Below are 26902 nucleotides of genomic sequence, written 5' to 3'. Positions count from 1 at the left end.
GAGGAAAGATTTCTGTCGTGAAGACTAAGTGCTTTTTTTTAGATTTTTTTTTTTAGTTGTAGAAAGACACATCCCTTTATTTTATTTATTTATTTTCATGTGGTGCTGAGGACCAGTCCCTGTGTCTCCATGTGCTGGACATGTGCTCTGCCACTGAGCTACAATCCCAGTCCCAGATGAAGTGCTATTATGTGGAGTTTTCTCTGTATTTTTAAGATTGTATATTAAGAATGTAAAGTTTTAATTTAAAAGTGTTTCTGTAGTTTAAAGTTATTTTAAATTATGGGTATTTTTGTACATTGTTTTTTTCCCAAACAGTAACTGAATTCCAATAATTCTGCTGTAAAAATTACCACTGTGTGAGAGATGAAGCTATGTGAAGACAGAAAAATTAAGTTGCTTCAATATTTTAAAATATTCAACATGTATAAGTAAAAGTGATGAGAGATACCTCTTATTGGATACATTGAGCCAGGTATTGTGATTTACTCGTTTTTAAAAATTAATTGTCTAAGATCAAGTTGCTCATTCCTCTCTACTAGGTACTGCTTCAAGTCACTCTACCAAAAAAACTCAGTAAGGTTAGTGACCCAGGTAACTTTGCTCATTTAAAGTAAAACAAAGTCTCATTATCTGATCAAATGACTCATAGAGCTATATCAACTACCACTGATTAAATGGAAATCATGAATCATTATATTCTTTTAAGTCTTACATAATCTTCTAGGAAAGCACTTCCTATCTTAATGCAGTTTCCCCAGTCTTGCAAATATTCTATTTTAGGTTTGTCAATAATTAAACAACTAGTTAGTACTAGTATTAGGACTATTTACCTCTAGTGAAACACTTGAACTTGCTGATGGAATCTTTTTCTCCCTCACGTTCTGGAAGTGCTTCTAAAAATGGACAGCCACATACTTTTCTGAAACAAAAATAAAATTACCTGGGGTGGAGCTGACCATACGCAGGGATGTGTGCTTCTTTTCCTCCAGATTCTCTCCCGGTGAATTTGTATTTAGAGAGGAGGCCTTTAAAACCAACAAAAACTTTTAAAAGCCTGTTTCCCTTTATAAAACTCAGGATTTATTTCTTTTTCTAATACCTTAATTAATTTAAATTAAAAATTAATTAACTTTTTTTAAATCGTGGTAAAGTAGACTTAATATTTACCACTGTAACCATTTTTACCTATGAAGTTCAGTGGCAAAGAACATGGATGGTTTTGTGCCATATGCCACCCTGAGAGCTCTTCATCATCCCTAATGGAATTCCATACCCACTAAGCCCAATTCACCAGTACCTCTCTCCCCAGTGCTGGCAACCAATTATTTCCCGTCTCTATGAATTTGAATATTCTGAGTACCTCATATAAATGGAATCATAAAATCTCCCTCCATGTGGCTTATTTTACTTAGCATTTTCAAGGATCATCCATCTGTATCAGAATTCCCTTCCTTTTTAAGGTTGAATAGTTTCGTGTAACCATGTACCTGAGGATGATCATTTAGGTTGTTTCCACCTTTTGACTTTTTTGCACAGTGTTTCTATGCAGTGGTGTTCGACCAAGTAGCGTCCTAAATTGCATGGTTACCTTAGTCACCTCAGCCTCCCAGGTGTAAATGAAAATTTTTTCACCCCCCTTTACCTTTACCCTTTCCTCCCCTGCTGGACTTTGTCCAGCCAGGTTTATTTATAAACCGTGCAACGCTCATTAAGAAGACAAAGCATTCAGCAAGCCACATTTACACCTGCATTCCTGCAGGAAGGCACTCGGAAGGGCTAAGCAGGGGACACATGGCAGAAGACAAACGGAAGAGAGACTCCATCCGGATGAGCATGAAGGGATGCCGGACAAACAATGGGTTTGTCCAGAACGAAGACATCCCCGAGCAAGACCTGGATCCAGGCAGTGTCATGGGCAGCCCGCAGCACAACGCCGTGAGCGTCCCGGGCCCCGAGGAGGCTGACTTGCAGGACATGCGGCCATACGCAGGGATGCCCAAGGAGGTGCTGTTCCGTTTCTCCAGCCAGGCCCGCTACCGCGTGCCCCGGGAGGTCCTCTTCTGGCTCACCGTGGCTACTGTGATCCTGCTCATTGGGGCCACCATAACCATCATCGCCATCTCTCCAAAGTGCCTTGACTGGTGGCAAGCGGGGCCCATGTACCAGATCTACCCTAGGTCTTTCAAGGATAGCGACAAAGATGGGAATGGAGATCTGAAAGGTGCGTGTTGCTGGACAGTACAGGGAGGGGGTGGGATGAGGTTGGTTTATGGCCCTCCGCTTCCTTGAAACCGAATTGTGCTTCGGTTGCCCAGTAAGCACATTCCAATGTGGCTGGTCACCCAAGATTTTCCTTATGATGTTTTAAAAATTGCTCAGCAGAACTTAGCCGTCCTTCCCCTCCATGAAAGGCTGTTTGCTGGAGGCCTTTGAGCCAAGAGTTTAATTTATTGCTCACTAAGTTCAGGAGCTTGTTTGATCATCAATTCTCACTGCTGACCCGGAGCAGGTTTCCTCCGAAAATGTATTTCTTGCTTCTCTGAACTTTATGGGTGGATATTTCAGAGTGACAGCTGAGAAGTGCTTGACCAATGTTTAATGTGGCTTGTGTGGTAGTCTGCCTAAGAGTGTATTAATATAGCACAAAAATTCCATACTATCTTTAAAAAATTCTAAGCACTGTCTTTAAAAGGCTGAGTTTTCAAGTTTAAATCCTAAGAAGTAAAGGAAAGAATAAAAGCAGTGTATTGGTTATTACTTGAAGGATTATTTAAAACAATATATATATCAGTAGAAAAAAAGAAAGTGAAAAACATTTTAATTCTTTTAATTTTATTGTTTATTTATTTTTGGTCCAAGGATTGAACCCAGGGGTGCTTAACCACTGAGCAACACCCCCAGTTCCCCACTTCCTCTCCCCAGCCCTTTTTAAATTTTTTTATTTTGAGACAGGATCTTGCTAGTTTGCTTAGGGCTTTGCTAAATTGCTGAGACTGGCTTTGAACTTGTGTTCCTGCCTCAGCCTCCTGAGCTGCTGAGATTACAAGTATACCCCACTGTACATGGCTAAAATTTTATTTTTTTTAAAGTTAAGCTAATAATTTCCTGGAGTGTTATATGTAGAATATTATTGTAATTTATTTCTCCAGCCAGGCCAATTTTAAGGGTAAAATTGTGGCAAGTAGTAGGCATAAAATAGGGCTGCTAGGGAAACTGGTTGGTGTAGGCACCCTAGTTAAGGGCAGTAATAAGAAACAAGTAAACTAACAAGCAATCTTTTTTTTTTTTTAACAGTGATTATTTGCTTGAGGAAAATAAAACAAGATGATATGATATAGTGCGGAAAGTAGGAATGGGCTTAATTTATTGTTAAAATGTACATAAACTCTTGACAGCCTCAAGTTTCTTATTTTTTCCTCTAATTTCTTTAATAATCTAATAAAAAAGGCCTTGCTTCTGCCTCACTCATATCATATTCTCCCCACTTCCCCACTTCCTTTTGTGGCCCTGGGGATCAAACCCAGGGCCTTTTATACAATCAAGCAAGTTCTCTACAACTGAGCTCTATAGCTCTAGCCCCATTTTCTCTTTTTAAAAAATCTTCCTGCATCTTCACTAATTGAAGAAGTGTATTTGTTCATCCAGGTGTGGCTCGAACACATTGCCTTCATTAATCTTTGTTTAACTTCCCCAATCAGAGTGTGGGCTCCCTCCCCAGATTCCTGTGGGCCCTGTTGATAGCTCCCTTCCATATTGCCTTGGAACATTTGTGAGTGACTTCCCTCCCCCTGCCACAAGACCCCAGCACCTGCTGCCTCTCACACAGTAAATGGTTAGCAAAAGTGGTGTTTTAACTGAATAGCGCTCTGAATCCCTAAATCCAGAGATACACTCCTCACTTCCTGTCCCTAACTTTTTAATCTTTTTCCAGATAGACACCACATTCCTCCAGGTAAGATAGTTGCTAATCAGCTCTTCTGTTTTTCATTTCCAGTAACTTTTCTTTGAGGGAATGGTTGTTTCCTCTAATCAACGGGCATTGGTCCCTGAGGCTGGGGAATTTTTGTTGTTACTGTTAGAAGAAACCATTCCAGGTTTGTTTGTGATCACTCTCTGTTCTTGGGCCCTGAGATCAGGAGCCCTTGTTTACTTTGTCCATCCCCTTTGTTTTCATCATCACATTCGTGTGTGTGTGTGTGTGTGTGTGTGTGTGTGTGTGTGTGTACTCAGGGTTTGGCACACGCTCTATCCTTAAGCTACACCCATAGCCCCTGTGCTTGCTTTTAAGACATATTGCATTGCTACTCTGATTTAAACCAAAACCCTTATGTCACCTATTGATACTCTGATCTCACAGTCACCCTTATTGGGGATCAAGTATAAGAGGACAAAAATAAGCAGCTTGTATAGGGAAAGAGCCCAGATCCCAGGGTCAGGTGACTTTGTACTTTGGTTTCAGTCATCTCCAGACTGAGATAGCAATTTGGGAGGAAAGGAAAAGATACTGAGTTTCCAGGAAAGTGCCCATAAACCATTGAAAGGCAGAAAGTAGCCATGAGCAATTTCAACTCTTGATCCACATACCTTGCCCCTTGCCCTTGACTCATGCCCTTGTAACATGAGGACCATGTACAAGTGAAGGGAAAACTCAAAATTAAGTAGTGCCGCTCTGCCTCCAGACCCCAGCACCTGCCCTCTATAAATATTAACAGCCCACACCAACCGGCCACTGTCTCTCTCTCTCATGATAGCTCATATTCTCTCTTGAATGTGTATTTCTTGCTTTGGTCCAAAGGTGTCTCTCTTGAGACTGCCCTCATTCTCTCTTGAATATGTATCTACTTTCCTAATTATTCCTCTGTCTGTGCCTTTGCCTGGCACAAGCAGAAATTCTTTTCCATCACATATGTTGAGAACCCCGGTGTTCCTGAGTCAAGTTCCTCCTTCCCTCTGGGAACTCCACGGACACTTCTTCTAAAATACATGGTGAGTCTCTGTGTGGCCTCTGCCGTGATCTTGGAAGCCACATGGACATCACGCAAAAAGTTATCAGAGATTAAATAATAGATGAGTCTGAGTCTGCATTTAGGACTCTGAACTATAAGCAAAAACACAACATCTCCTAATTATCCTACAAGGTTCCAAGTATGGATGGCACTTCCATATCTCTCCCCAGCCACACCTAGTGTTTTCTTCTGTATAAATTCTTGGCTTCCTCCATAAGAGAACAACAACAAAAAAAGGGTCTAGATTACAGTTTGCTCTGAAGACAGTCTGAGTAGAACGAAATCTCTTTCAAATATTGGTGTATACTTACCTTCTACCTCTTGGAACTCTCTCCCTAACCCTGTGCTGCATGCAGCATTTCTCACTGTTGTCTATTCACTTATTTATTGTGCTGGAGCCCAGGACTCACCCTTTTTTAAACAAGCCTTCTTGTGTCTGGTTTTTCCTTTCCTTTGCTGCAAAGCCTTCACTGTAAACCACCCACCTTTACCTTTACCCACCCACCCGCATCAGCTGCCTGTGTCCTGAGGGGCTGGGAGCAAACACCTTGGTGTCAAAGCACCTCCCAGAGCTCTTCCGGGTTCAGTTTTCGTTCCATTCCTGCCTGTTTAGACTTAACTATCGCAGCACAGTACAAAGGAACCTACATTTATAAAAGTTAAGTACAAAGGGCTCCACATTTATAAAAGTTAAAAAAAAGAAAGAAAGAAAACAGGTGAAATTATTCTAATAATACATTTTTCTCACTCCAATATATCTAATATATCATTTCAACATGTAATCAGTATAAAATATTCATATTTTACATTCTCTCTTTTTTTGTACTGGGTTTTGAAAAGCTCACGTGTGTTTACCCCTATAACATCGCAGGTGCTAGTCACGTTGCAGGTGCTCAGTAGCCACATAGGACAAGTGGCCATGATATGGAGCAGTGCCGCTTAGACCACATATTCACCAGGGACCATGTGTCATTCTTCTTTGTTCCTTGGCACTAGTCTAGCACCTGACTTGGAAACCATGTGTAGAGTAAATTAATATTACTGTATTAATGGTTTTAAGTAAAAAAATTTGAGCAAGTAACAGATCTTTTAATGTTGTGTACCTAAAGATCAAAGATTATTGTTAGAATGTTAATTTGATGATATTCAAAGAACTAGGCCTGGGTATCTGGATTTTACTCAAACTCAACAAAATTCCAAATATTTCTGCTTTCAAAAAGTATTTAGATCTTATAAATATCAATTTCATTTTTAATTCTTCAAATAAATAAAATAAGATATATTCATGATGTTGGCTTTTTTCTTTAGGCATTCAAGATAAACTGGACTACATCACTACATTAAATATAAAAACTATTTGGATTACTTCATTTTATAAATCATCCCTGAAAGACTTCAGATATGGTGTCGAAGATTTCCAAGAAATTGATCCTCTTTTTGGAACAATGACAGATTTTGAGAACCTCATCGCAGCCATACATGATAAAGGTAAATTGAATGGGAGGTGAATGGGATAGGGTTAGGGTTGAAATAAGCACGTCTCCAAATGCTCACTGAACGCATTTCCCCCTTAGTTGTCATGTATCATTCTAGTATGATGTTTTTCTAACATCTAAAATGTTTTCACTTATTAGGTTTAAAATTAATCATCGATTTCATACCAAACCATACCAGTGATAAACATGCTTGGTTTCAATTGAGTAGGACACGGACAGGGAAATACACTGATTATTATATCTGGCATGACTGTATTCATGAAAATGACGTAACTATACCACCCAACAACTGGGTAAGTGCCAGCCTGCCTGACTTGCAAAGGGAAATGGGCAGATCTGTGGGATCCAAATGGTGATTTCTGAAGCCCTTTTAAGGAAAAATGAAATGATACAATTTACGGGGCAGGGGGAAGAATTAGACATAGAAATAAAATAGAGTTCCCTAGTGTCACTTAGATTTCTGATTTCATTGTAGAACTGATGTGTTCGAGCAAATTAAAACCTATTCTCATTACTAGCTTCTCCTCCCCTTGCCTCTCTTCCTGCTTGAACAACTTGGGAGTCCATGTTTGTTCAATACCATTTTTTTGTTTGTTTTTGTGGTGCTGGGGATGGAACCCAGGGCCTTGTGCATGTGAGGCAAGCACTCTGCCAACTGAGCTACATCCCCAGCCCTCAATACTGTTTTGTTACTATGCAGATTCTTGTCTCTCTGCCTTCTTGACTCTCATGTTGGACAAAATCTTGGCCATAAATGAACCCAATCGTTGCCTTTCTCTTTGTCTGAACTTTGGTATTTGAACTCTGAACACATCCCACATTTGTTTTCCCCACTAAACACTAAATCTTCTTGGGAAATTACTAAATCCAGCTAATCCACATGCCCTCCCACTCCTCTTCAAACAGCCTCCTGGCCTCCTTCCCGTCTTACCACTCTCAGCAGAGAACAAAAGCTTCAGACCTGCAGGTTCCCATCCCCACCTTTTTCCTACTTGCCACTTTTACAACAGAAGTTGTTTCCTTTCTGTCTAGCATGACCTGATTTAGCAAATAAAAGTTTAGAATGTCCAGTTAAATTTGAGTTTTAGCCAAACGGTAGATAATTTTTTAGTATAAAAGATTGTATAGGCTATTCTTATGCAGTCAGCCTTCCATACCTGTGGATTCTGTATCTGCATATTCAATCAACTGCATAAAGAAAATATTTAGAAAAAAAGTTGCACCTGTACTGAATTAGTACAGACTTTTTTTCTGATCATTTACCCTAAACAATACAACTATTTACATAGCCCTTGTGTTGTATCAGGTAGTATAAATAATCTAGAGATTATTTAAAGTGCAGGGGAGTATTCGCATAGGTTATATAAAAATGCTGTGCCATTTTCATGTAAGAGACTTGGGCATCTGCAGATTGTGGCATCTGACGGAGGTCTTGGAACAATCTCCCATGGATGCCGAGGAGGGCTGTACTAGAATACTATGCGTTGTTTTCTGAAATTCAGGTTTGTCTGAGTCCTGTGTTCCATCTGGCAGCTCTACATCTGTCCCCCTATTCTGATCTGTTTTTTTCTCCCAGGACTTTTAATCTGGACCTTCTGACCCTCCTCTAATCTCTTCTTCTTCCTCTTCATCTTCCTCTTCTTATTCTCCTCCTCCTCCTCCTTCCTATTTTTTTTTTTTTTTAAATGCTGGTGATTGAACCCAGGGGTGTTTTACCATGGAGTGACATCCCCGGTTCTTTTTATTGTTTTTTTATTTTTGAGACCAGGTCTTAGTAGGTTGCTGAAGGTCATCCTGAGTTGCTGAGACTGGTCTTGAATTTATAATCCTCTTGACTCTAACCTCCTGAGTTGCTGGAATTACAGGTGTGTGCCACTATGCCCAGCTTTTTTCTCTTCTTGACCGTCTCTGATAACATTTAAATGTGCTGGCTTCTGGACATCAACTTAGAGAAAATGCGGGGTTGATACGTTTCACGGTTGACTGTGTGATCTTATCGCTCAACCTCCCAAGCTCAGTGAATGGTACCTGCACGCATCCTGGGTATTAGGCTGTCTACAAGTACTGGCAGTTTTATATCTTTTATTTTTCCCTCCAATCCACTCACTTGTTAAAAAGGCAATGATATTAGCAAACATTTATTAAATGCTTACTATGTGCCAAGATCTCCACTGTTTTATTTGATTAATTCATTTAATCTACCCTGTCAATCCTATGAATTAGGCTTTAATTACTGTTTTTCAGACAGGCAAACTGAAGTTACATAGCTAGTTAATGAAAGGGTTAGAGAATGGATGTAGTCTACTAGTTTACTGTTAAAAATTATTGCCCATATCTCAAACCCTATTTTCTTTGGACAATAGGATGGTAACAACAGCCTCTTTTGGCATCAGTTTTTCCATCCTTGCATCAGTTCTCCACTGTAGTCAAGATTGCATATTTTAGGGCTGGGGATATAGCTCAGTTGAGTGCTTGCCTTGCAAGCACAGGTTCAATCCCCAGCACTGCAAAAAAAAAAAAAAAAAAATTTGCATATTTTAATATAATAGTTCACATGTATAATATACATGTAATAAGATGGGTGTGGTAGTGTACACCTATAATCCCAGTGGCTCAGGAGGCTTAGGCAGGAGGATAGCAGGTTTGAAGCCAGCCTCAGCAATTTAGTGAGGCTCTAAGCAACCTAATGAGACCCTGTCTCAAAAAATAAAAAGAGCTGGGGATGTGGCTCAGTGACTAAGGAGCTCTCAGTTCAGTCCCTGGTACAAAAAAAAAAAAAAAAAAAAAAAAAAAAAAAAAAATCCATGTAATATATAATAGATATAATAGATGGATGAATACCTTGTGGCATAGCCATGTGATGGAACACTACTCAACAATAAAAAGGAATTATCGGTGCATGCAACAAAATGATGTATCTCAAAATAACTAAGCACAGTGGAAGAAGCTAATGCCAAAGAAAGAAAGAAAGAAAGAAAGAAAGAAAGAAAGAAAGAAAGAAAGAAAGAAAGAAAGAAAGAAAGAAAGAAAGAAAGAAAGAAAACTAATCCATAATGACAGGAAGACAATTAATGATTATTTAAGGATGGGAGAGATAGAATGAGGAATGAGAGTAAGGGGACTGGGGATGCGGGGATGTGGCTTAGTGGTAGGGTGTTTGCATGGGCCCTGGGTTTGATCCCAGCACTGAAAGAGAAAGAGAGAGAGAGAGAGGGGGGAAGTAATTACAAATTACAAAGATATATATATATATATATATACACACACACACATTTTTTTCTGTCTTGATTGTAGAAATAATTTCAGGAGGATATATATCAAAACTGATCAAACTGGATATTTTAAACATGTGCAATAATACCTGAACAAAACCATTTAAAACTCTATGTCATATGTCTAAGCTGGGGAAGACAATAATATCAATAAGCAATAAATCCCTCCCCAACACAGAACAAAGTAGGAACTTGAACTTTGCCACTCTGTTCATGCACACTTTCATGTTCCTCTCGGTTCCTTCCTGATGTTTTCTCTTAGAAGCAACCCCTACCTTGAATTTTGTGTTTTTTCCAAGTCCTTGCCTCTTGTTTTGTCTACATCACACTATGCTATATATTTTTAAATTTTCTCTATTTTGAACTTTGAGAAGCATCATGCTACATGTAGTCTTCTGTAACTAACTTTTTTTCACTCATTTTAAAGATTTATTCGTGTAGTGTTGGTAACTGTGGTTCAGAGACTTTCATGGTTGCATACTGTTTCATTGTGTAATTATTCCCTGATTTATATTTCTACTCTTCAGTTGATAGGAAACTGGGATGTTTGCAGGTTTTAACAAATATTAATGTCATCAACACTCTTGGTACGTTATCTTGAGGCGCATGTGCAAGGGCTTTTAAAACAACATAACTGCTTGTTAAATTACCATGCAGAATATTCCAGGCTCAATGCTACAATTTATAACCCTTCCAGCAGTATGAAAAGTGAATGTTCTCATTTAAATTCCTGGCCAAGAATAATTAATGAGAACATCAGTTATTGGCCAGACTTTGTGATTTTTTCATTCGTGTGAATATAAAGTAGTATCACATTCAGGTCTCAATTTTACATTTATCTAATAACTAGTGATGATTTATCAAATTGCTAATGAAATAATTATATAATTAGTAATGGTATTGAGCAGCTCTTCATAGTTATTCATCTGAGCTTCCTTTTCTGTGAAATACCTGTTTATGGTTTCATCCCCTAGTTCTCTTCAGGATTTCTTGTCCCTGTGAAGTTGCTTTCTGGAGGTCCGTTTGCATTCTGGATCCTGATCATTTGTTGGTTAGACATCCTATGAATATCTCATTCTGATTTGTGCCACATGGTAAACTGGCACAGGGTATGTTTTCTTTGAAAGGCAGCAGCTGCTACTCTACTTTGACCAATTGCCATAAAAATGCAGATCCCATGTGACTAGGTCTTCCAACTAAAAGGGAAAGGATTTATGTAAAATTCCCCAGTTTTTCAATGCTTTCTAGATGCACCCTCTCTCCCTCCTACCCCCCCACCCAACCTCTTTTTATGAACTCAGGGGCACTCGACCACTGAGCCACATCTCCAGCCCCATTTTATATTTTATTTAGAGACAGGGTCTTACTGAGTTACTTAGCACCTCACTAAGTTGCTAAGCCTGATTTTGAACTCGAGATCCTCCTGCTTCAGCCTCCAGAGCTTCTTGGATTACAGGCATACACCACCAGGCCTGGTTAGATGCTCTTTTTAGCATAAAATGAACATAAGCCTGAGATAAAGCCCAAGAAACTTCCATGTTTAAGGAGCCATTGTGTATACCAAAAGGAAGGGCCACGGATTGGGAAGGGGGCATGAGGAGAATATTAACATGGAGCCATGAACCTGAGCATTTCTAGAAAGAGGAAACTAGCCATGGTGTCAAATACCACTAGGTACCAACACTTGAAGTTGCTAGATTTTTATTCCTGAGGACTGACAGAGTTTTTAAGAGAATGGTTCTAATAAAATTTTTTATAACTATACTTTGAATATTCAGTATATGTGGGTTTAAGCTCCAAGACCAATAGAATATGTCTTTTACCCACATGAAATGCTATTTGCTTTTCTTTACAAACAGGAGGCCAAAGTCTGGACAGAAGAGTCAAGAAAATATGTTAGCAATGTCTGTTCCTTAAGTTGGTCTTGTCCTGAATTTGAGAGCATTGGTTTGCTATTGTGGTTGTTATGAACAGCATCTACTGAACAGACAGGTCACAAACATGTTTGTGGGACGTTAGGCCAACTGGTGACATTTTGGGAAGTTAATTTATTCTCAGGATTTATGTACTCTGCCACACAGGGCCTGGGATAGCCATGATCATTTCTCTGTGGGCCAAACCATCATATGAATAATGCTAAGTTACTGACATGCTCTTTTGTTTCTTTGCTAGTTAAGCGTGTACGGGAACTCCAGTTGGCACTTTGATGAAGTGCGAAAGCAATGTTATTTTCACCAATTTATGAAAGAGCAACCTGACTTGAATTTCCGAAATCCTGCTGTTCAAGAAGAAATAAAAGTGAGTATAGATACTCTTCATTTATGGTAGTGGTTATTTTAAACACTCTATATTGAATAATAATTGTGCAGGTAAAATGAAAGTAGTATAGTTAAATTCTCAGATTAAGGTGTCTGGTGCAAATATAGGCTCTTTCATGTATTGGTGGCTCCTTTCTTCATCTGACCCAAAATAATACAAATGGAAGTGGGTAAGAAATACCTGATGCCTTAGTGGCAGTGAGCAGGTGCAGGGAGGTGGGGCCACATGAGGGCTTTGGGGTCTGGCTCCCACGTCTGTAGTGGGCCACTGGGTGAATTATTTGGCTTTTCTATGCCTCAGTTCCCTCATTCATTAAACACAGTTGATTTGACTCAGAGGGTTCTTTGGAAGATTAAAAAATGAGAAAATCCATGCTTGGCACTTCTGTTTCCATTCAATAAATATTAACTCATTGCCTGCCTACCCTGTGCCAGGCCCTGTTCTGAGCACTGGGAATATAGCAGTGAATAAAGGAAGCCCTGCCCTCAATGAGTCTCTGGAAGGCCAAGGGTAAAACCGACAGGGAAGAACTATGCATAGTATATGTCAGGTGTTGGTAAATGCTAAGGGAGGGTGATTAGGAACTACCCCGAGATGAGTTGCTGCCTGACAACAACCTGAAGTGTAAAGGGTGCTGGAACTTTTTTTTGGTACCACGAATTGAACCCAGAGGTGCTTAACCACTGAGCCACATCCCCAGCCATTTTATTTTTATTTTGTGATAGGGTCTTGCTAAGTTGCTTAGGGCCTTGGCCTCCAGAGTCGCTAGAATTACAAGCATGTGCCACAATGTGAGCCCTGTGACTCTAGGGGAAGAGGATTTCAGGCAGAGGGCAGAGATCAGGAGGGAAGGGTACAGTTCATGTGTTTCAGGAATGACAGGGAGGCCCATGTGTAGACTTGCCAGATTTAGCAAATAAAAATACAGGATACCCAGTTAAAATTTAAATTTCAGATAAACAGTGAATAATATAATGTTTGGATGTACTTCTACTACAAAAGTATTCATAGGTCACCTGATATTAAAATTTAATGAGGAGCCTCTGTCTTTTGTCTGGCAGCTCTACCAGTGTGCTGAGATCCAGGAGGGCAGCGGGCAGAGAGCGGAGGTCCCCAAAGTAAGAGATGAGAGCTAGGCACACAGGCCTTGAAGCTCAAGGAAGGGTACATGCTGAGCCAGCGAAGATCCCTGTGGGGCTCTGTAAGCAGGAAAGCAACCCAGCTGAGCTCTGCGGGCTTGCCCCGGAGTGGTGCTGACAATTCTGGTGATTGGCTGTAACTAGCAGCCATGTTGTTCTCATCCTTGCTGCTGCTGTGGCCAGAGGAGGCAGGAATTTAGATGAGAAGGGTAGTGGTCTGAGGGAGAGAGGGAGGACAGCCAAACAGAACAGAGGGCCTCGGTGTCCTTCTGCCACTCACCATGTCAGCCAGATAGAGAGGATGCAGGTCACTGGGGGCACCTAGAACCTTAGTGTATTTTCCTTCATTTTGTTTTTAAATAACAGTTTATTGAAATATAAAGGATAATTTTTCAAATGGGTAATTCAGTGGTTTTAGTATATTCAGAGTTATGCAGCCATCACTACTAATTTCCTAGTATTTTTTTATCATGCCAGAAAGAAACTCCAAACCCATCAGCAGTCATTCTCCCTAATACCCTGACTTTCTCCCTGCAGGCTTTGGCAACCACTAATCTATTACTTTGCCAACTGAGGACATTTCATATAAGTGGAATCATAAAATAACTGTTTATATAGCTTGTCTGTCTATCTATCTGTCTATCTTTCTTTCTATCCATCCATCCATCCATCTATCCATTCATCATTCTTTACTTGAGAACTGCCAAAGTATTTTCTACAGCAGCTGTACTACTTTACATTCCCATAAGTAATTTATAAAGGTTTCCATTTCTCTATATTCTCACTGGTAATACTTGTTATTGCCTATGTTTGTTTGTTTGTTTGTTTTTGGTACCAGAGATTGAACCCAAGCATGCTTAAACACTGAGTCACATCCCCAGTCCTTTTAAAATTTTATTTGGAGACAGCGTATTGCTAAGTAGCTTAGGGTCTTGCTAAGTTGCTGAGTCTGACTTTGCACTCACAATCCTCCTGCCTCAGCCTCCTGAGCCCACGTGCTGAGATAACTCCTGTTTTCATTATAGTTAACCTAGTGCAGGTGAAGTGGCATTGCACTCTGGGTTATATTTGTATTTGCATTTTTTCATGTGCTTGTAGTTTACTTCTGTATCTTCATTGTAGAAATGTCTATTCAGATACTTTGGCCATGTAAAATTAGGCTTATTTGTCTTTTTTTTTTTTAATTGGTTGCAAGAGTTCTTTATATATTCTGGATACATGATTTGCAAATACTGTTCTTCCATTCTGTGGGTTGTCTTTTTACTTTCTTGATGTAGCCCTTTGAAGCATAACAGTTCTTAAAATTTTAATGATGACCATTTTTCTTTTGTTGTATTGTTACCAAAAGCTCAGTCCTTGTCCCCAGTGCCAATTTAATAAGGAGGATATGGTTTTGAGAAAAAGGAAAAAGAAGATTTAATGGTTTGTTAGCAAAGGAGAAGCATAGGGGACTCCTGTCCTAGAGTCTGTGATTCTCCCATAAGGGAGAGCAGAGGACTTTTAAAGAAGCTCTTCAAAGCTGCATTCCAGGTGCGCCTTGATGGTGTGTTGAAATTCACTAGTTAATTTGGGAGATGGTCACTTCCTAGCCCTTCTGGTGACATCTTCTTCTTGAGGGTGGGTGTGTGCTCGAGGAGGGATAGCAAGCCTAGCTTGGGAAAAGGTAATCTTGTTCCACACCCTCAAATTAGGGAGATGGAGAAGAGGAAAAGAAAAACGAGTCCCTTTAAAAATAAGCAGCCAGGGCTATATTCAAAAGGTGGAGCAGGCCACTATGGTAGTATGTGCACTCATCTCATGTGTTTGTTTTATTTTGTTACTGGGGAATGAACCCAGGAGTGCTCTACCACTGAGCTACATCCTCAGTCCTTTTTATTTCATTTTTGAGATAGGCTTTGATGAATTTCTGAGGCTGACATTGAACTGGCGATCCTCCTGCCTCAGCCTTCGGAGTCTCTGGAATTACAGGTGTGGCCACCATGCCTGGCTTTTCATTGTCATATGTAAGAACTATCATGGAATACAAAACTACAAAGATTTATTTCTGTCTTCTTCTAAGGGTTTTATGATTTCAGCTCTTATATTTTAGGTGGTCTCCCATCCATTTCTTGTTAACTTTTAAAAATTGTTTTTTTAACTTTTACGTGTGATGTGAGAGTAAGGCATCCAACTTCATTCTTTTGCATATGCTTGGCCATCCAGTTATCCCAGAAATGTATATTAAAAAAGACTAATGTTTCCACATTAAATTGACTTCAACTCTAATTGAAAGTCAACTGACCACAGATGTATGAGCTTATTTATTTTTAGACTCTCAACTCTGTTCTATTCATGTTTATGTCTACTTTTATGGCAGCAGCAAACAGTCTAGAAATATTTAAAGTAGTGTCATTCATTCTGTCAAGACGTGCCAGCCCAAACATTAATGATTCTTTGATTAACCTGGCTGTTCTTTTGTAGGTGTCCAAGCAATGGGGTTTGTGAATAGGATTCTGATTCCCTAGTTCCCTAGAGCGAAAGTCCTGTATAATGGATCACTACTACCTCCGGTTGAGAGGCTAGCCATTATTTGCAAGGCAGGTTTGTTAAAAGTAAATAAGAAATAATGAGAAGCTGGGAGGGATGGGACTTTGCTCCTGGAAATGGATCTTTCCCTTGAAGGGGACTTCTGACACTCTCTTGCCCCCAGTCACACTTATCTCTGCAGTAGAGTTAAGAAGGTTAATAATTTGCAGCCCAGATAGTTAGTGGTGAGGGGCATTTGAAATGACTCCTGCTCACATTCCAGCTGGCACCAGGGAAGCCACAGCCTTTTTCTTCTGGCTCCTATCAGTTCATTTATCTGCACAGGAGGAGCCTGGCTTATGGGGGAAATCCAGCATGAACACCCTCTCTCCTCAGTCCCCTCCTTTCCCACTGGCTATCAGGGGACTGGACACTGCTCCCAGCCTCCCAGGGCTTGAGTGCTTGATACTGGAGAAATCAGAAAGCCTCAGAGAAGTTGAGGACTTATATTTGTATAGTAGCATTTTATACATTTCCAGTTACTTTGTTTTTTAACTTGCCTCCAAATCCCTTTTTTAATAAATAGGAAACAAGTACAATAAAATGAAGTGGCCCACTAGGATAGTCATACAGCCAGGAAGAGACTGCAGGTGGCCTGGCTCCATGTCTGGGCTTGGTGTGATCCTGACCTGCCACATGGGAATGCTCAACTCTGGAACATTCCACTCATGGGGAGTCACGGTGCTCACCGCAGCTGGGGGTGAGAAGCCAAGAGGCACTCCCAGCTTAAGACAGGACCCAGAGCAAATGTTTAGGCTCTGCTTTGCCCTACTGAACACAGTACTGCTAGAGGCAAGCAGTTCACGCATAGCCAGGTGCGGTGGCACATGTCTGTTATCCCAGCTACTTGGGAGGTTGAAGCAGGAAGATCCCAAGTTCAAGGCCAGCTTCAGCAATTTAATAAGGCCCTAAGCAACCCAGTGGGACCCTGTCTCAAAATATGAAATAAAAAGGGATAGGGAATATGGTTCAGTGATAAAGCCCTGCCCTCCCCCAGTTCAATCCTTGGTATCAAGAAATTAAAAATGAAATAAAATACAGTTTACTTAGTATCTGCTTTAAATACCAGCTCTGCTTAAAGATAGCTGTATCCTTTATTATATCTTCTCTATGCCAGGTGCTCTATTATGATGATGCACTCATTTCTCTGTGTTTTAGTCAGCTTTTTCACTTCTGTGACTAAAAGAACCTTCCAGAAAAATCTTAGAAGAGGAAAAGTTTATTTAGGGGCTCATAGTCTCAGTCTGTAGATGGTTGGTTCCAATCCTTGGGGCTCAAGGTAAGGTAGAACATCATGGCAGAAGTCCGTAGTGGAGGGAAGCAGCTCACATCATGATCAGAAAGCAGAGAGAGGGGGGTGGGGGAGAAGGAGAGAGAGAGAGAGCGAGATCTCCACTTGCCAAATACAAATATATACTCCAGAGCCATGCCTCCAATGCCCACCTCCTCCAGCCACACCCTACCTGCCTTCAATTACCACTCAATTAATTGCATCAGGTGATTAATTCACTGATTGGGTTAAGGCTATCATAACCCAATCAGTTCTCCTCTGAACCTTCTTGCATTGTCTCACACATGAGCTTTTGGGAGATGGACACCTCACATCCCAACTGTAACACACAGTAGTGTATTGGCCATGTGCTAGAGGTAGGGTGGTTGACAAGATACATATTGTGACTGTCATGGGACTTATACTGTGAGAGGAGATAACAAACAGCAATCACAACAGAGTGCTCTGAGTGCTCATGGCAGTAGGAAGTAGGAGTAGAGAGGACTGGCACCTCACCTCCACAGAGCGGAAGAGATGAGGGAAGCATTTTCACCGGAGACAGTGATGTCAGTGGATGAACTGGAGTGAGCCAAATGAAGAGGCAAGGGCGAGAATGTTCGGGCAGAGGGCATGGCAGAGGGGCTGGGCGTTGTCAGTATGGCTGGAACATGGTGTATACATAGAGAGGAGTGACCCAATGAGACTAGAGTGCTCAGCAGGGCTGGGTCATGAGCAACACTGAAAGTTCTGGTAAGGATTTGAATTTAAAAGTTTTAGGCAGGACTGTCATTTTTGATTTGCATTTTAAAAAATCAATCTAGTTTTGGAGAAGGGGTTTGAGTACTCGGTCCGGTGTGGAGGCAGAGGGCTCAGGGAGGAGGGTAGTGCGTAATGTGGAAATACTTGGACCAGCAAGAGTGGTGTGGGGTGTGGAGAAGTCATCAGGACTTAGAGGGGAGTTCAGTGTGAGGGCCAGCTTTCAGATTTGAATCCTGGGTGGGTGGTGGTGCCATTTGCTGAATTGGAAGACACGGGAAGAGGAAGGAGGGCATTGTAGGTGAGTTCGAGCTCTCTATGAGACATCCGAGCGTCCAATGGAGAGTTGGATGTAAGGATATGGGAACTGGGGAGGTGTGCTCTAGGGATAAAATTTGGGGATTTGTTGATTTATGGATGATACCTCCAGAGCTCCGGCAGGTAGCCAGTGAGAGAAGAAGTAGGACAGCTGAGAGGAACAAGGGGGTCAGTTGTGAGTTGGGGGAGCCAAATGTTGCCATACGGGAGTGAGGGCCCCGTGTAGGCAGAGCTTCCAATTAAAGAAAATAAATGGAGTCAGCATAGCAAACAGGATGGTTCCTTGTGGTTCCAGTCTAGATCCCCTGCTTGCTAACTGACTGCAGGGTCTTGGTCAAGGTGCTTCATCCCACTAAGCCTTTTTTCTCAAGTACAAAATAGGAACCATCATGGCCCATAGCTCATAGGGTTGTTTGATGATTAAATGATTTAACCTTTGTTCACGTGCGTAGGGTGGTATGTTCCTTAATATGTAAGTGCCTGCTAGGTAATCCGGGAATGATCCTTTGTGAAGTGAAATGAATAAGGGCGAAGACGGAAGCTCAGGGAGCTCTAACATTTAGAGGACCACAGAGCTGGTGCGGTGGCACACGCCTGTAATCCCAGCATCTCGGGAGGCTGAGGCAGGAGAATTGCAAGTTCAAGGCTAGTCTCAAGAATTTTTTGAGATCCTGTCTCAAAAAGAAACAAACAGGGCTGCAGTTGTAGCTCAGTGGTAGCCAGGGTTCCATCCTCAGCACCACATAAAAATAAATGCAAAAAAAAAAAATTTTTTTTTTAAAGAAACAAACTAAAAACCCCAAACCACAGCAAAACCCCTCAGAGAACACAGAGAAGGAACAGCAGTCCAAGGGGCGGGGCTTATGGACCCTAGGGATATGTGTATTTCTTAAAAAAAAAAAAAAATTAGTCAACAGTGTCAAGGATTGCAGAAAGATCAGGGAATATAGAGACTGAACTGTCACTGACCCTGGCAGCAGTACCCCTAACAGGCCCTGCAAGGCTGGCACTCTTACTGATGCGTGGTTTAGCGAGATCATGCGATGTTTTTACTCATGTAGCTGGAGCACAGGGCATCTGGGATGGTATCCAGATGGTCAGATTCCAAAGTCCTGACTCTTCCTCTATTTCCTCTACGAGGACAGTGTGATGTTCTGGGAGTTGGACAAGAACTGGGGACCCAGTGTACTGTCCCCAGAGTCCATGGTACCTATAAGGGTCACCCAGAACTGGTGGAACCAGGCTTTGCAGCCATTTTCATATCTTGCATCCTGGGAGAGCTGAATTGAAGTGAAGAGGGTTAACAATGAAAATGTGCATCTCTCCTTCCTCAACTGGTTGAGAGAATAAACGATGAGAGGGAAGTGTTTCTCAAGAGCAAACTTTGGATTCTCTGGGTTAAAACTTCAGCATTTAAAATGACTTATCAAGTAAAGGAGGCAAAAAATGGTTCTACCTCCAAGTTTGCCTCTGTCATAAACCTTGGCCAGGGTGCACGTTTCTCATCCTTCAATGTCAGGTCAATATTTAGCGATGCAGAAGCCCCGAAGAGAATAAGGAGCCCATGAAGAAAATGACCAGCTCAGTTCTAGAAAATCAGTGTCCCAGACTTAACATTTACAATGGCCCGTCACCTAATTCTTTCCCACACTTCATCAGAGCCTGCTTGGGTGGTTCATAGCGATTTGTGCTCTGCTTCCACCAGTGTTCACGCTCGTAAAACAAAGGCCACCTGGGGAGACTCCAGGCTGCTCACTGTCCGAGGCTTATGGACATTGGAGGCCTTATTAAAAATAAAGAGTGCAATTTTTTTATTATTTTAAAATTCCTTTTAATTAATTCTGAGCTCGGGTCAAGTGTAGAAACCTTCATAGTTACAGAGGTCAGTAGTAAAACTTTTTCATCATTGCTCAGAAATGAGTAGCCTTAGATATACACACACACACACACACACACACACACACGTGCGCCCCCCTCCCTCTCCCCAATTTCACTCATCCATTAACATGTCCTCAGTTATTCACTGTTACTTTTATGAACACACACACACCCCCACACCCACACCCACAATCAGACACAAGCCCAAACTGTTTTAAATTACTTTGTAGCTCTGCTTCTCAGAACACTACAGAGCATGCATCAGATTGACTAAAAGGTCTTCTGATGCTCAGATTTGGCTATTTTCATCATTGTTCTACTTTACTAAGAGCAGATCTCAATATTAAGGACAGAAAAATGGGTGTTTATTCAGGATGAGAAAGGGGAGGTGAGAAGGGGCTAGGGCAAGAGGGCAATCTGGAAGCTTGAACTTAGTTGGCTTAATCTCAGCCAGTTGGCTCCTGAAGCCCCAGAGAAGCCTCTCTCCAGGTGAGGTGCCTTCTGTGCCTAGCAGGCCTTGCATGTTTGGACTTCTCCAGCCTGAGCTGTGAACAGCTGGCCTCACTTCCTGCCCTCCTGCTGCAGATCCTTTGTGACCAATGACTTACAAATAAGGGAGAGTGGCAGTGGGCTCTGCTTCTGTTCTGGTCACCTATGTTGCTGGAACAAGGGACAAGCTACTTGGCAAATGTTGATTTTAGGCTGATGACTCCCCGATTTACATCTGTGATCACAGCCCTGTCCTAAATTCCACTTTTTTTTTTTTTTTTTTTTCTTTCCGGTATAGGGAATTGAACCCAGGGGTGCTCAACCATGGAGCCACATCCTCAGCCTTTCTTATATTTTGGAGACAAGGTCATGCTAAGTTGCTTAGGGCCTTGCTTAGTTGCTGAGGCTGGCTTTGAACCCAAGATCCTCCTGCCTCAGGCTCCCTAGCTGCTGGGATGATGGGCACGCACCACCATGCCTGGCACTAGGATCCAGATTGAACGAGCTACCAGCCCACTCAGCATTCCCACCCACATGTGCAGTAGACACTTCACACTTGATGTGTCCAAGTTACAACATTCCATCTTTCTCCCTCAACCAGCTGTTGCATCTCAGTGAATGGCACACTGTCAGTGCAAGAACCTAGGGTCAGCCTTGATCCCTCTTTCTTTCACAGTGCCCACACACTACCAGCAGAATGGGGAGTTCCACCCTCAGCAGATTCAACATCTGCCAACTTCTTGCCTCTTCCACCATTGTCTCCCCACTCCAAGCCACCAGGGTAGGCTCCTAAAGGGAGTCCTCAGCCTTATTTAAATTTTTTTCTTTTGGCAACAGATTTTTTAATATGTAATTCACATACCATAAAATTTACCCTAAGTATACAGGTCCAGTGTTTCTAGTGAGTTCATTATTATCACAACCTAATTTTCGAACATTTTCAAGAAAAGCAAGCTTGGGTTCTTTTGCCCTCACTGCCCACCCAATTGCATTATCCCAATCCCTGGCAGCCACAGATGTGCTTCCTGTCTCTGTCGATTTGCCTGTTCTGGACATTTCATATAAATGGAGTCCTATGATATTTATCCTTTGTGTCTTTCTTTCATTTAGCAAAATTTCATTTTCTAAGATTCCTCTTAAGTCGTAGCATGCATCAGTATTCTGTGCCTTTCTATGGCCTGATAATATTCACTATGTGGCTGCATCACGGAAGGTTATTTCTGATTTTTGTCTTTTGTGGATCATGCTGCTATGAACCTCCCCTGTGTGCAAGTTTTTGTGTGGACCTGTGTTTTCACTTCTCTTGGATATGTACCTAGGTGTGGAATTGCTGGGTCTCAAGCTCCTCTTGAGGAGCTGACAGACTGAGCAGTTTGTTCTTCATACATCAGCTCTTTGAAAGTCTAAGTCAAACCACAGGATTCTCCGCTAAACACCATCTGGGGGTTTCCTATCCCTGCCCTAAAAAAAAGCTAGGTTTCCTGAGCCCAACCTCCCCCTTTCCCCCTTTACTTATAGTCCTGTGGCTACACCGTCCTCTCTTTTCATTGCTCAAGGAATCTATGCTCTTCCGCCATACTACACGGGGCACCATACCTCCCCATGACTCCATATCTCCCACAGCACTGTGGGCTCCTCATGGTTGCATGACTCCTCATGACTCGCTCCCTCATTTCTTATTTTTCCTGTTGAAATGTTGCCTCCGCAGTCTAGACTAGCTGTTGGCTCTCTGTGCCCCACTCAATGCCTCTCTGTTTCTTTACCCTTCCTTGTTTTCCTACATGGTACCTATGAGTCACCAGCTACATCATTCGTGAGGCCACATGCAAAATGAAAGTCGAAATTTCATTTCGAATTCTCAAATCCTTGAGAATTTCATTGAAATGAAACCAAGAGCAGGAGTATCAAACCAAGCTCAAGGCCCTTCTGAGCCAGGGGCCCACTGCAGTTGCACAGGTCACACATCATGCAGCCAGCCCTACCCCTGAGACTGTCTGGAATGACAGGAAATCCCACTCTTCCCATTCACTCCTCTGTCCTCTCCATATTCCTCACTTCCCATTTCCTTCTTGTCAAGTTCCTTCCTGGAGTGCCGTGTTTTTTCGTCTCTTCAGTCTTTGGACTCAGCATTGAAAATGCCTGGAGTCTGGGCAGACCAGGCACAACAGGTGTGCCAGGGGAGGCTGGCATGCACAAGCTACTTTCTCTTTAGCAAAGATGTGTTGGGAATCAGGTAGCGGTGTAGAGAAAGCCAGGGACACGCACATGTTAGCTTGGTCTCCATCAGACATCTTTGGGAGAAAGTTTGTCATTAAATAATCCAATAAAATGTGTGAAAACCTGAATATTTTAGATTTGATTATTTTAGCTTGGGATCAATTTCCTTGTTAAAGACAATAAAATAGTGGCTTCTTTGGGTAATGTGCTGTTTACCTTCTATTATCTGAGTGTATTCAAGATGTTTGTATCTGAGTTCTACCACTAATCTTCACTCTTTTTCCTCATTTTATTCCTGGTTGATGGTTGTGTTTCTTCCATGGTACTCTCAATAGGAAATCCTCGACTACCCAAGCTCTTGACCTTTTATTTGCCTTCCTGATAAGGAGTGAAGCATTTAACTATTGAACAATTGGTTATTCCTTTAAGTTGGAGTGAGAGTTAAGGAGTTGGGAAGGATGGAAATGAGATATTGTTCCAGTTTCTCCAGAGTCCTATCTTTCATGATGGCATCTTTTGTTTCAATTGGATTCTCTAAACTTTGGAAACATGCTCATCATATCAGTTATAAATGTAATTATAACTCTGAATTCAAATATGAAGGAAATGTGGGTTACTTGAAAGTTTGTTATACTAAGACAGTTACATGAAGTAAATAAATAGCTGAATATATGGATGCTGTTTTGTATGTAGAAATGTCTATTTATGATGGAAATTCATTCACAGAAAAATCCTTTATTAAACATTATGATTATCATGTGTAATCAATGTAACTAAGTTTTATTTCTTCATGTTTAGGAAATACTACAGTTTTGGCTTGCAAAAGGTGTCGATGGCTTTAGTTTTGATGCTGTTAAATTTCTTCTAGAAGCACAGCATCTGAGAGATGAGATACAAGTAAATAAGTTTCAAATCCCGGTAAGGTTTTAAAGTTTTTTGTTTGTTTGTTTGTTTTTGCCTTTTCTGAAAATGTCATCAGTGTTTCCTTTATCAGCTTGAGATACCAATTACAAAGGCAGGTCCTGTGCCATCTCTGGGAACTACTTTGAGCCACCTTCTTCAGGAAGCATAGGAGTTTCTAATGCAAGCACTCAGATGTTTCCTGCCACTGACTTTTTCCAGAGTGAGGGCTCCCTTGAGTTCAGCTTTGTCCCTTGATGAAGTTTCTGAGGACACAGAGTGAACTCTATCAAAGACCATAGAATGGAAGGCAGTTTGCTCACTGAGATTTTATCACCTCACTCAAGCTGCAGTGAGGAAACCTTAATTCTCCAGGAGCTTTTCTAGTTGTTCAAGGTTAGATAGATGAAGGGACCTGGCACTGGCCTCGTGTCCCTGGTACGCCATGTGCTATTTACTTATTATAGTGCGTTTAATTCTTGTAACAGCCTATTTGAGAGGTTTCATGATCCCTATTTGGCAAACCTTAGAGAACTCATCAAGGGTTATAAAAGTACTAAACAGAATTTTGAACCAAGCCCATCTTACTGCTGAATCAGGCATCGTTGTATACAATCATAATGCACTAATAAAAAATATGGAAAGAAAAAAAGGTCTACCACATGGACCTCAGGTCAGGTTGGCCAGTTCAGTCAGTCCATGTCCCAGCCCAGGACCTACAATCTTGGCTTGTGTGAGATGTAATCTTTTGGTTTTGATTCTTATACTCCTAGGAAGAAGGCACAGAAATGAATATCAGGAAAAATTACTGAAATCCTGAGAAACTGTAACAGTAAAAATGAAGGATAAATATGGTAAAGAAACTAATTTAGATGCACAATATTGATATCTGTATGAACAAATAAAGTATAGTAATGAGCTCTATAATCATTAGGATCATTTGCTTTACAAGTGTCTGAAGCACTTAGACAATCACCTGGGTTAGGAGGACTTTGTTAAATATTTATTACTAGATTTTTAAAGTTGACGATTTAAGCATCAAATGAAGTACTAACAGTTGTGAGTATTGTGAGTCCACACGCCCTTGAGCATGGCGGTCTCACCGGGATCATCTCTGAGCCTCTCTATTGCTCAGCTTGAGTCCTCTGAAGAGACTGCCTGTATTCATACGGAGCCAGCTGTGGGTATGCGACATGTGAAATGATGGCATTCCTATTGTCCTGGTTTTCAAAGGACAGCGTCACGCACTACTCGGAGCTGTATCACGACTTCACCACCACGCAAGTGGGGATGCATGACCTTGTCCGGAGCTTCCGGCAGACCATGGACCAATATAGCCGGGAACCTGGCAGATACAGGTGACCACAGGATACACGTTTGCTCTTCACAGGCTGAGGGTGCGATCTGCAGTTTAAACCTCACAACCAGGCCAAGTTATAATTTAACAAACCTGCATGATTTTACTTCAGCTAGGCTATGCCAGGGTCTGACATATCTTCTCACACTGCTGATTTTCAGTTTCCTCTTTTGCGGGATGTTACTAATTACAGCACTGACTTCAGAGTTATGTAAAAATTAAGTTAACTAAAATGTATCAGTTAAATGTTAACCAGGAACTATTATTTTTATCACTATTATTGGGCCTATATTTCCCTATAGAGTATGAACCCAAATATTGGAACTAACCTGTTGGTATATCACCATGCTTAAGAACATAGCTTTGGATTCAGATGGGCTTGAGATGGAATCTAGCTCCATCGTTGGTTGGTCTTGGGCTGGGTGGTTAACATAAGTCTCTTTTCTTGTCAATAAGAAGGTAATAGTAATAACCTTTTTAAGGCTATTGTGAGATTAAATGAGATAATGTATATAAAGTACTTAAAATAGTGCCTGGCATATAGTATTCTACAAAATTAACCCAGGTTGTTATCCCTAATCTGAGAATCTGAAGATTTTGGACCATTTTTGATTTATAATTTTTGGATCAAGAATTTTCAATCAGTAAAAGTCTATGTAAATACTATAAAATCTAAAAAACCTCCAAAATCTGAAATACTCAGGTCCCAAGAATTTTGGTTAAGGGATACTTAACCTGTGTTAGTTTGTACTGATCACCCAAAAGAATCAATAGAAAAGAACCTTTAAGAGGTGGTACTTGAAGTGGTACTCCAATTATAATCTCCATCTCATAGATGAGGAAACCGAGGCTCTGAGCATGCTGGTAATGGTCACGTGGGTAGTGATGGCAAAGACAGGATGGGAACCACGGCAGTGGGGCTCGAGACTGCGCAATGACCCACTAGTACACTGCCTCAAACACCACAGGTGACCAACATGACCTTTCTTGGTCATCTGGCTCGACTGCTTCCTGGTGAGCCCCATCTGGCTAACAGTGTGTGCTTAAAGGATGTTTAGCCCCCACATCTTTTAAATAAGATGTAAGCAAGAGGCAGAGTCTTTAGCCAGTCTCCTGACAGGCCCTGAGAACCCCAACCCCTGCCGACTCTTACAGATTCTTGGGAGCCGAGGTCTATGCAGAGAGCATCGACAGGACCATGATGTACTATGGGTTGCCATTCATCCAGGAAGCTGATTTTCCTTTCAACAATTACCTCACCACACTAGACTCTCTTTCTGGGAACATCGTGCATGATGTCGTCACATCCTGGATGGAAAACATGCCAGAAGGAAGATGGCCTAATTGGATGGTAAGTCCTTGTGCCCATCTTGAGCCCTCTGCAGAGACCATCTGTGTACACATGGAACAGACTGTGGGTATGTGATGTGAAATGACAGTATCCGTGATATCCTGGTTTTCCAAGGACTCAGTTCCTCGTTACTAGGAGCTGTATTATGACTTCATACTGCACAGTGTTGCACCTGCTGGATAGAAACACCTAGGCTATACTAAATTTACCAAAAAAATTTCTTGAGCCAGGTGCAGTGACTTAGTTATAGTAAGCCATGGTTAATTTATTGTTGAAGAAAGAAAACAAAAGATTTTTCTCCTGTACTGGCGACTGAACCCAGGGGCATTTAACTGCCGGACCATCCCCAGATCTATAGCTTTTTCTTTTTTGGTACCTGGGAGTGAACCCAGAGGTTCTCTGCCACTGAGCTATAAGCCCATATCCCCAGCCCTTCTTATTTTTTGTTTCGAGACAGGGTCTTTCTTACTACGTTGCTCAGGGCCTTGTTAAATTGCTGAGGCTGGCCTGGAACTTGCGATCCTCCTGCCTCAGCCTCCTGAGGTGCTAGGATTACAGGGGTGCCC

General features: G+C 41.5%; 1 protein-coding gene across 1 annotated transcript in view; it reads left to right on the top strand.

Moving 5' to 3' along the window:
* Positions 1-1707: 1707 nt before the first annotated feature.
* The window catches only part of SLC3A1 (solute carrier family 3 member 1), a 36193-nt gene continuing 10998 nt past the window's right edge, over positions 1708-26902 (top strand). Inside the window, exons 1-7 of the mRNA XM_079109768.1 lie at positions 1708-2224; positions 6318-6497; positions 6644-6798; positions 11950-12075; positions 23527-23646; positions 24862-24986; positions 26141-26336. Coding sequence (XP_078965894.1) covers positions 1795-2224; positions 6318-6497; positions 6644-6798; positions 11950-12075; positions 23527-23646; positions 24862-24986; positions 26141-26336 — 1332 coding nt within the window. The 5' untranslated portion in view covers positions 1708-1794. The remainder of the gene's footprint in view (positions 2225-6317; positions 6498-6643; positions 6799-11949; positions 12076-23526; positions 23647-24861; positions 24987-26140; positions 26337-26902) is intronic.

Source organism: Sciurus vulgaris (assembly GCF_902686455.1).
Source record: "Sciurus vulgaris genome assembly, chromosome: 14".
NCBI lineage: Eukaryota > Metazoa > Chordata > Mammalia > Rodentia > Sciuridae > Sciurus > Sciurus vulgaris.
The sequence above is the reverse complement of the archived record's forward strand: the minus strand, read 5'-3'. Positions and strand labels throughout refer to the sequence as shown.